The sequence below is a fragment of the Antennarius striatus genome, chromosome 10 (genome assembly GCF_040054535.1).
Source record: "Antennarius striatus isolate MH-2024 chromosome 10, ASM4005453v1, whole genome shotgun sequence".
Taxonomy (NCBI): Eukaryota; Metazoa; Chordata; class Actinopteri; order Lophiiformes; family Antennariidae; genus Antennarius; species Antennarius striatus.
The window spans coordinates 15,827,394-15,838,758 of record NC_090785.1 but is presented as its reverse complement, the minus strand read 5'-3'; the positions used below and the strand labels follow the sequence as shown (position 1 = coordinate 15,838,758).

Genomic DNA, 11,365 nt, shown 5'->3' with positions numbered 1-11,365 from the left:
GCACATGAAAACACACACATGCGCACACACACACACACACACACACACACACACACACACACACACACACACACACACGTACTTGCACACATGCAATATTCAATGGATTTCCAAGGTTCTTTTGTGGGGCGCCGGGGCAGTGGCGTAATTATTTTGTCTCAGGGTCTGGGTTTTACTTGGGTCCCCACATACACCCAGTCACACTTGAAACCACCTCATCATTGCTCATTATTCTGAATTCTCTCCAGGCCCAACAGATTAGGGGGGGCGGAGATCTAGATCGTCTTTTAAATGCATTTGTTGGTGTTTGCTTGTATATTATTTAAGTATGATGGTGAGGTTACTACGTGGCGACACTGTAATTGAGTCAAACAAGTAACAACATCTATAGTAGGCCCTTTATATGGTTTGAGCCTCAATATATCCTCCCATCACACCTTTATTATTATTATTATTATTATTATTATTATTATTTTATTATTATTACACCTCCTGATTCTCACTCCTGTTTCGTATATTGCATGCTTTATCTTGTATCCTAAATTGGTCCTACACTTATATATGCCCAGAACCCCTCATCCGAAATTTCACTGCAGCAGCAGCAAGCATGAATTATCTCGCAACATTCAAATCATATAAGCTATTGAAACGCTCTGATAATAGCCACTGTTGTTATTGTTAACTTTTATTTTTTATTATGTGATTGAATTTTGCGGATTTGATTGGCGCAGCTCTCCTCCAAGAGCTGTCACAATCAAATTCCTCATGAATCTTGCTTTATGGCGCCAGTTTTATTGCAAAAAGGGGACTTTCACTGGGCACTCCCCTAAAACTTGGACGTGGATGTCTGCGTCTCTGATTGGTTGTGAAGCCCCGACCGACAACACCTGCTTAACTCCTTCATCCAAATTGACACCCGGCGCTCTGAGAAATATAGGCAGCATCTCTTCCCGCTCACGCCTTCAGTCTCACAGCTGCCCCGTTCAGAGTCAAAGCCGCAGCTGCGCTGATTCGTGATCAAGGTGAACCCTCACATGCACTCACACACACACACACACACACACACACACACACACCCACACACACGCGCGCGTACACACACACACACACACACACAGACGCACACACTCGCACACACTCGCTCGCTGCCGGATCGTTGCTGGGAACCGAAGCGCACTGTCGGAGACGCAATGTTGGTCAAACTGACCGTGGCACTGGTGGTTTTGTCAGTGCTCGAGCAAGTAGTGGGATCGGATAATATTGATGTCCATGACAGTCTCCCGGAGAAGCCAGTGAGCCAGAAAGGACGCCTCTCCCTGCAGAATACAGGTAAGAGTTGAGCGCAGAGGAGAACGCTGAGGTTTCTTTGGTTGTTGGGAGTACGGGGTTGTTGTTTTTTTTGTCCGTACACGTGTTGCCGTGGCTGCAAATGAAACCATGCTGGGGGGCTGCTGCTGCTGCTGGTGGTGGTGGTGGTGGTGGGGGGGGGATTTGAGCAATCTGCTGATTTTTTTTTTTTTAAACTTAATTCTAGGAGCTATATGGTGCACAACAGTGACCCTTTCCAATAACCCAGAAAGACGATATCTTGTTAATACCCTCAGACAGACATTCAATACGTTAGTAAACTATTAATAGAACGGCACAAGGCAATAGGTAATGTATACGGCGGCGCATCTAGGTGTGTGTGCGCGCTGGTGTGCGCTTGTTATGGATAATAGTTCCAGCGGTTTTCTGGAAGAAATCTGGCTTTTGAATGTGTTGTCTAAAGGCTTTGTCTTTAAATGACTGTTGGGTGAGTGTTCAAGCAGGTTAGTAGAGCATTACGATTGTAGGCTACAAGTGTGGTGGTCGATCAGCACCGATGGTAAGTTTATTCATTGAAACATCCTCCAGGGGAAAATATTGGCTCAAAAAAAATAAAATAAATAAAAAAATAAGCACATTTATAAATGTCATTTGCGTAATCAACACATAAAACTATTATTATGTCCGTCATCTGCCTTTGCCCAGAAATTTTGATTGGGCAAAATTTCCCCCACAGCATGATGCGCCACCGACCATGTGAGATTGTGTCAAAATATTAATTGTTATCTCGCCTCCGCGCTGAAAAATAGTGACAAACTCCAATGCAGGTTTCTCAGCAGAGACCCTGCTAACACCACTGTGTAATTCAATGCACGTTGCGGCCGAGCTCGTACGATCCAAGCACATTCCCGCGATGCCAAAACAAGCACTGCTGACAGCGGCTCACTTTTCCTGCGCACTAAAGTTCAACTCTGAGCCTACAATCCAAGGAGCAGCTCTTCCCCTCCCTCTGCTACTGCCCCCAACAGAGGTTCTTTGTTGACAAGCGTGATTTCTAATGAATTATATTTAATTCTGTGTTTGCTGTGGTCAAGATGGCTTTTTTACGCAACTGGTGCGCAAATGATGGAAATGCTTTTTTTTTTTTCTTTCTTTCTTTCTTCTTCGTTCTTCGCAGTAGCAATCAGTTCCAAGTGAAATCACGCCTGTAATTATGTTTTACTAAGTCAACAGCTTTGATTTTGGTAGCCAAACTAAAACACTATACGGCCTTGACTCCCAACCTAACCTACAATTTTCCATATTAACTTAAAAATGAAACTCATCCAACGATGCCAGCCGTTCTCTATGACAGGCTCCCTGCTGGTCGTCTTGTAAAACTCACTCCTAGACAGCAATTTGGGGTTAAAAAAGAGACCTTCATTTTCAGGTCATTTCTGTCCACATGGTCCATTTTTCCTCACTTTGATAGAAAACAGCCCTCGAGAGCCAACCAGTAGTGTAGAGCAGCTGATTTTAGGTGTTCATATGACATGTACTTGTGTTTTTTGCCTTCATTGTTGCTATTGCACACCCTGCACCCCAATCTCCCTTGTGGCAAATACTGCACATGTATAATCAGATTTCAGCCTTCATTTTTAAGAAATAATAGACTTGTTGATGCACATTTGTTTCGGAGACATCAGAAATCCATTGCATTTTCTCAGCAAGTAGTCGAGGATCTGCAATGCACCATCTCATCTCAATAATAGGCAGTGCAGATGGATTGTGGTGCAGAATGACACAGTAATATCTGTCACCAAGTGGTTCTCTGCAGGGACGCCATCCCATTTCCCTCCATCCGAACAAATGAACGACTGCCTGCGTGTGGAAATAGTTATATCCCACTTTATGATTCGCTTTATGATTTGCTCAGCAGTCGGTGCTGAAGTGGAGTTGTGCCTCCGAGCTGCATGGTCTTCTTTGCCAGTAACAACAATCTCCTGCAACAATCTCCTGCTGTCTGTGCTGTGAACAGATGATAAGGTCCCTCCCCTAACCTGTTCTCTCTTTACAGCTGAGATCCAGCACTGCCTGGTGAGTGCAGGGGATGTCGGCTGTGGTGTGTTTGAGTGCTTTGAGAATAACTCCTGCGAGATTCGAGGGCTACAGGAAATCTGCATGACTTTCCTGCACAACGCTGGCAAATTTGACTCTCAGGTACTAAACTAGTCCATCTGTGTGTTTTGAAGAAACCATATAAGCCAGCGGCAACATTCATTTTCCCTTTCACTGGTTCACTGCTCCACCCTCATCCTCCATGAAGAGATTTGTTTAATTGTGTTGTTTTTCTTCATATAAACATATCATTTTTGCAGTCGTACATGCACACATCTCATAATCTCCTTTCCTCTCTTGGGAATTTCACTTCCCTCTGAGTGAGCCAGTGCATGTACAGTCAGAACCTGGTGTCATGAGCCAGTTGGAGAGAAGCCCAGTTAGCTCCAATTTCAGACTGAGTGGAGGCTGAAGCCCTGCCAAGCCAGGCCTGACTGCGGTCTTAAGATGTCTTCATGGTCACCTGCTAAGAATTTACATCTTTGGCGTAGTTTTCCAGAGAATTACAGCAGAAGAATAACACAGTTTGATGTTATTTCTGCACATGTCTACATCCTTTAATATATTAGAGGGACAGTCATACATTCATACAAGTCTATCTTACATGCACTCTCCAGCAGCTCTGAGACAGGTGCACAACCTCCCTAAAGTACTGAAACATCACATATGTAAAGAACACAGAGGTCTCGATCACAGATCACTGTCTCAAAGCATGTTATTTTTGGTTGATGTGTAAAACCCAACGTCAGAGGATTGGTCTTTTGACTCAACAGTTGTTCTTGTTTCTGTAGGGGAAGTCCTTCATCAAAGATGCTCTGAAATGTATGGCTCACGGCTTACGACACAAGTTCAGTTGTATCAGCAGGAAGTGTGTGTCCATTAAAGAGATGGTGTTCCAGCTGCAGAGAGAGTGTTACATTAAACACAACCTCTGCTCTGCTGCGAAGGAGAATGTGGCCGTTATGGTGGAGATGATTCATTTCCAAGATCTCTTCCCTAAAGGGTAAGTGGCTGGTCTGGAGATGCGTTTGAATGCAGTTTGACTAGCCTGTCCCTTCTGTTTTATCTGTCAATGTTTACTTCCCTGGATTCTTCTGCCAGTCTTAGCCTGTTCTGTTCTTCCATATATAGTAATAGTGCCATCCCATTTGTCCATGTCATTTCCTAGACCTACATGTATTCTACAAACTTCTTGTGAGTTATTTGCTTCTCTTTGTTCAGACCATATGTAGAGCTGGTGAATATTCTCCTCAGCTGTGGAGAGGAGGTGAAGGAGGCCTTGACACGGAGCGTCAGGCTACAGTGTGAGCAAAATTGGGGGGCTCTGTGCGACAGCCTGAGCCTCTGCTCCTCCCTCGCCCCTTCTTCCGCCGGCGCTCCTGTTGAACACCACCACCGCCACTTGCCTTCTTACCCTGAACCAGAGCGTACTCGCCCGCCGCGGCAAGGCGACAAGGACAAATCCGGTAAGGCAAGCTTCAATGCTCACCCACGCAATCGCAATCAGGGACCACGTCGCCAGAATCCTGAGGCTGGAGTGGCGGCCAAGCAGGAAGACCCTGAAGCCGCCGACATCCGGAGGTGAAAGTGCAGGAAGCCATCCTGTCCTTTGACACCGTACATTGTAGAAAAAAAAACACACTGACACATGCACACACACACACACACACACACACACACACACACACACACACACACACACACACACACACACACACACACACACACACACACACACACACACACACACACACACACACACACACACACACACACACACACACACACACACACACAAATTCCCAGACAGACTGAACAGAAGGAAACAAACCCCGATTTTTCCTGTCCTTATTCCGCCCTCTCAAGTCATTCCAGCAGTCCCACTTAGAGAAACTTGCAGGTTAACTGTGGTGTAGCTTGTACTGTTACGCCAGACTGTAGGACATGACTTTTTAAATGAAAGAATAACTGTTATTATCATTATTTCATCTGCTAGGACTATTTTGGCTCTAATATAGCATTTCTCAAATCATACGTGCTCTAAGATTTGATTATATTTGTATTATTTATTTTATTCTTTATGCATTGTTGAAATATCAAAATGTACATAGAAATATACTTATCTATATTTATATAAACATGTATAAATATAGTTACAATATGCAATACTGATATACTATATATGACATAGTATATGGTGTTCTTTCTGTTGTTCCGTTCACATTATTGCACCATTCACACATTGGTCTGTAGATATGTAACATACATCATGTGTTGTTGCAGCGTGGGAATGTGTATTATAGTTATAGATACTTGATGATTAAATACAAATTGTACAGGTTTTAAGTCCGTTTCTGGCACATATGAATTGTAGTGCATGATGTCCACAAAGTCACCTAACTTTGTGCATTCTTAAAGTGAAAATTCATTTTAAAGAACATGAAAATGTAATGCTATGAATATGGAGTTATTTCACGTTTGTATGTATTGATTGGTCTCTCACAAAGCTAGCAAATAGAGAGACAAGACTGATCTCTGATGTCATCAAGCTCTGCTGTCTAAGCAGTGACACTTGAGAGACGTACCACAGCTGTATAGTTGTATGAACTCCTTTGGTTTCATAGCACAACTCTGACATGTGTCTCATTAGGATGCACAAAGTTTCACATCAATCCGATCCATTGTTAATAGAGCCTCAGAAACTGTGTCTCTGTGAATTTGTAGATTGTTGTCATGGTTATAGCTTCAGGAGACATTTATTCATGTTCGGAAATAGCAAGTGAACTGTCAAATGTTGTACATTCTCTTTGAGTTGCCTTTCCATCTGACTTTCAGTGAGCTGCAGCTAAGAGATGATGCTCCCTCACATTTTGATGCCAAGTCCTTTCAAGTGTAAAATCACAAACATAAAGGTGCCTAAACTTGTTTTGATCCATAGTGACCACTTCTCTGTGATTTCAGTGAATGGATGATGCCGTGTCAAGAGGACATTTGCTATTGAGCTATTTTCTGATGATGTGAGCCTCAAAAGTCTTACATTTTTCACTTTGGATGATTGTTTGTGTTGCACTGCTGCAGGTTCCAGAGCAGTCACCCTTTAATAAGACTGTAATCCTGGACAATCAACAAGCTAAATACACCACCATATACTGGATCCCCACATGGTCCTTAGTACCTGATTTACCCCCTTTCTAGTAGAACAATGTGAGTATGTTCTGATGTCCTGTCGGGCAGGAATGAGGCCTTCTGGATCTGTAGCCTCTCTAAATTAGCCCTTATTCTGCTCTGGTCCCTTACAGAGGTCAGGAAGGTTTGTTATTCTGCCCCATAGAGCCACAGACAACACAGCAAGGACCTATGAACTGGGTTCAGTCCACGTACACACAGGCTCTAGTGCTGTGATTCTAAATGTTATATTTACTAAGGCCACCAGAGAATTCCTCTGGGGTCACAGCCAAGAGCCAGCAACACAGCAAGGCTGAGAGGAGTGGAGCAAAAAGGATGGAGACATGCTCAAGATATTTCACGTGATGTTTTGCTCCATTTTTTTTGTCCTGGTTTTCTTCTTCTCTTCTTCCTTTAGGTCACAGACATAGGCTTTTGACCATTTCAGGCCAGTCATATGCTGTAGCTGTGGAGCAGCAGTTTCTGAACATGCTACACCACATACTGGGAAGGGATTAGTGCAAAGAGAAAAGTGTGCTCAGATATTGGGGCTCAGTTGTACTGACAGAAAAGGTTCGCCTCCCAGTCATTTAGACACAATTATAAGCTTCAAGGATTTCAATCACCAGTGAGATTTTCAGGCTTTTCTTATTCTGTTGTGGAAGTTGGGATTCCTGTGATATCCCAGCATGAGACATAAGCTAATCCTATTGAGAATGTACTGTATGTGTGTAAAGTGACAATCTATTTAAGCTCTCTGTCATTAGGTTTGATATAGCTTTTTGTAATAATGTAGTGGCTTAAATGGCTGTTTTCTTTGTGTTCAGAGGAAAATAACAAACCACATTTCCTTAATGCTGGTGCATTATCAAGATGGTATTTTTTTTTCCTCCGTTAAGCACAATTACTCTGCTTTGACTGTTAAAAATACTGAACATGGTCTAGAAGTTTTAACTCACCTGTAAGACGTTGGGTATGTGATTCTATAAATATCTTTGGACTCATGAAGTCAGATGTATCTTGTTATCATTAAAATATGTTTGTCTGTATTTTGTACATGTTGTGTCTTATAAACATAATGTTTATTTATTCCAAAGTTGCATAAACAGCACGGCAAGCACATTTTTGTGGTTCAGACTAAGAATTCAGAGGAGAGGATTAAGTGGTTAGGTGACTTTCAGATATTCAATGAGCTCTTAGCAGGTTAGCAGAGAAGGGCTCACCATCTCAGGTGTACACACAAGTCAAAGGACACCCTATTCCATTTGACTCGCTGCCTCCCTCCTGGAGAGAAGTACGGGCTGTGTTTAAAATTTCAAGGACTGGAAATATCCTCCGTATTGACAGACCTAAACATTTACCTCAGCCAGTCTGGATTGTATGCAATGCTTGGGGTGTGTTCGGGGTGTTAGTTTTTATGTGTTGTAGCATAAAAACTAACACCCCAATATTTACCTCAGTAAACACTTATCTCACTTTACCTCAGTAAACATTCAGACAGTGATCTTATTTGAAAGGTTGAATTCCAACTGTTGTTTAGGAAAATAAATTCAGTCTGGAGTCAAAGTGTATCGAGATGGATTTGGTTTTGGTCATAAATGGGAATTTGTCACACAAAACGTTGCCTCTTTTTTCAGTTTGTCAACAATATGACTGATAAGAAGCAAAACACCCAGCACATTTGCACACCGCGTTGTCACAAAGTAACATGCAGTAATAACAACTAACCACTAGGGGGAGACAGCTGTCTTTACAGAAATACAGATAGGCAATGAGTCAGTGTTGGAATTTAAAGAGGAGAATGAAACAATTTTTATTACAATATCAGTATTGTTGTTGTCCTCCTTCCTCTTGTATTTGAGGAAGTACACAAATGGAATTGCTGACTGTACGGCACATCTTCACCATTCATGGGCAGACCAAACTCTCCCATCTATCTCTTTACCAGTGATCCACCTCTAGTGGAAGTCGATCAAGTAACTTTTGTTAACATGTTGAAAGCATTCTTTCTTGCATCTTTAAGAAAGTTAAATGAACAAACAACTGAATTTGGTCCTTTGTCTACAGCTGCGCAGAAAATCAATGAGTTCAACTCTGACCCAAAACCCATCTTTCCAAGTTTCGTGGAAATGTGACACACGGAAACACACACACACACACACACACACACACACACACACACACACACACACACACACGCACTACTGAAAAACAAAGCTGAATTGAATCATGAGAAATACAGCATTTTCTGGATTTATGCTCAGACTTACCTCAACTCATTTTTAATGATTCCTTTTAAGTCTCTCTTGTCAGTGCCACAAACCATAATAAGGGTGCTATTTGGATAAAACTTCCTACTGATTCTTTTTTCTTGTTTACACGAACAAAATATCCATCCATCTTCTGTTACAGCTTCATCCGCTGTTGCGGGTCACGGGAGCTGGAGCCTATCCCAGCTGGCTTAGGGCGTGAGGCGGGGAAACTCTGGGCGCAACAGTATATACAGTATATATATACAGTACTGTGTGTGTGTATATACAGTATATATATACAGTACTGTGTGTGTGTATATACAGTATATATATATATATATATATATATATATATATATATACATACAGTATATACTGTATGTAGTAGATAGATAGATAGATAGATAGATAGATAGATAGATAGATAGATAGATAGATAGATAGATAGATAGATAGATAGATAGATAGATAGATACTTTATTAATCCCAGAGGAAATTGCACATATCCACTGCTCAGGCATAATATAATAATAATGAATAAATACTGGATTAACACTAGGAGAAAAATAAACACTGACACCACAGGACATACCACAAGACATACACTACACTAACAGACACATACAGCACCAACAGGACGTATACTAAACGAAAATATAAACAGTATAAAAAAGAATAAAATAAAAAGAGAAAGTGAAGATAGCAGGAGGCCCACATGGTGGGTAAGGTACACCCTTCTTACATTGTAAGGCATGTCACTATCTAATATACATACACACACACACACACACACACACACACACACACACACACACACACATATATATATATATATATATATATATATATATATACATATACATACTGTGTGTGTATATATATGTACTGTATATATATATATATATATATATATATATATATACTGTGTGTGTATATATGTACTGTATATATATATATATATATATATATATATACTGTGTGTGTATATATGTACTGTATATATATTTTGTATACATACATATACACACAGTATATATATAAATATGTGTGTATGTGTGTATATTGTGTATATACTGTATACACTGTATACACACACACACACACACACACTCACACACACACACAGAGTATATATAATCCATCCCTTCCCATGATTAGGAAAGCAGCATGAGCTACATTCCAACACTAACTGGAACGCTGACATCATTGTCTGCCCATGGTTTGTGTCACACTGTAGAGTTAGGGAGCTGATAAGCAAGGTCACAATGTGCAGTGTGTTATTTTGTGGGGCCAGCAGCGTGTGGCAGGAATTATGCTGTGTCACGACCAGCTTGCTGCAATACCTTCAGTCCAAGATAGATGATCACCTAGCCAAACAATAAATCTGTAGACCAGCCATGTCCCAGCTTGCTTGGTTGATATGACAACAGAGTCCTGTCAACATGGAGACAGCAGAGATCGCATTTGAGAAGAGGCCGATCAGCAGAGAGAGACACTCGGAGCAGAGAAACCTGAGATAGTTAGCCTCTAGTGTTTGGTGAACATCCACTCTGACCTCCATTGTGAAGTAATGAATTAATGACTGGGTGCCTAAATTCTGTGCATTAATCATTTAGAAACCAACTTGGATGAATAGGTACACTGTTCTTTCGGAAGATTTATATCATACAGTATACCTAACAGAGCTGGTGCTAAAAATCTACTGCACAGTGAATAATAACTTCTTCATGTTTACCTACATTAAGTGTGGAACCTTAGAGGCAAGGCTCGGTTTCCCTGGGGAAAACACACTGTTGGTCTCGGGGAGGAAAATGCTGACACAGACCTCTGCGCTTGAGCTACTGTCAGCCTCAAAAGGCCCATAGCAAACAGGAGAATACACAAGATGGTGGACCTCAATACCTATTTAAACACATAACCATCCAACCACTTCACATGGTCCAGAATGTGGCGCCGCGTTTGGCCTTCGACCGGTCAAAGTGGGCCCACACCAGCCACCCCCAGCTGCGCTGGCTACCTGCAGCTGCTCACATTAGGTTCAAGTCTATAACACTGACACATAGAGTGCATGTTGGATCTGCTCCCTCATGCTTGAACAATCTTGTTAGAGCCCATGTAAGGCCTTGTCTGCAGCGTTCCTCACTTGAACATTGGCTGTACATTTGTGGCAATCCAGACGATTCTCATACCTCGTTATCCAATGGTGGGGTGACCTCTCAAGCACTGTCAGAGAAAGGTTATCCTGTGTACCTTCAAAAGGGTCTTATACTGTATACCCAGTTGTTCCAAAATCACCCACTGCTCTCCGAACAGCACTTATTGTTCTCCTCCTTTCTGTTCTCCATATCCTTGTCTTAACCCTTCTTGATCTTATCTCTATAACTGCAGCACAGCTCTGCACTGATCAGTAGTTGGGGGCTGTAAGCTAGTATTTTTATTTACATACAGGAGTTCTCAATTAGGGCGGCACGGTGGCGCAGTGGGTAGCGTTGTCGCCGCACAGCAAAGCAGTTTCGGGTTCGAGTCCCGCTCTGTGTGGAGTT

General features: G+C 41.9%; 1 protein-coding gene across 1 annotated transcript; it reads left to right on the top strand.

Moving 5' to 3' along the window:
- Nucleotides 1–986: 986 nt before the first annotated feature.
- On the top strand, nucleotides 987–5,056 carry stc2a (stanniocalcin 2a). Its single transcript, XM_068326144.1, has 4 exons — nucleotides 987–1,329; nucleotides 3,365–3,507; nucleotides 4,197–4,408; nucleotides 4,627–5,056. Exons 1-4 carry the CDS (start codon nucleotides 1,035–1,037, stop codon nucleotides 4,988–4,990), a joined length of 1,014 nt encoding a protein of 337 aa, XP_068182245.1. The 5' UTR covers nucleotides 987–1,034; the 3' UTR covers nucleotides 4,991–5,056.
- Nucleotides 5,057–11,365: the final 6,309 nt, after the last annotated feature.

Coding starts and splice junctions, on each gene's coding strand:
- stc2a (XM_068326144.1), top strand. CDS start 1,035: ATGCACTCACACACACACACACACACACACACACACACACACCCACAC. Junction 1,330..3,364: donor CCTCTCCCTGCAGAATACAG/GTAAGAGTTGAG, acceptor CTCTCTTTACAG/CTGAGATCCAGCACTGCCTG. Junction 3,508..4,196: donor CTGGCAAATTTGACTCTCAG/GTACTAAACTAG, acceptor TTGTTTCTGTAG/GGGAAGTCCTTCATCAAAGA.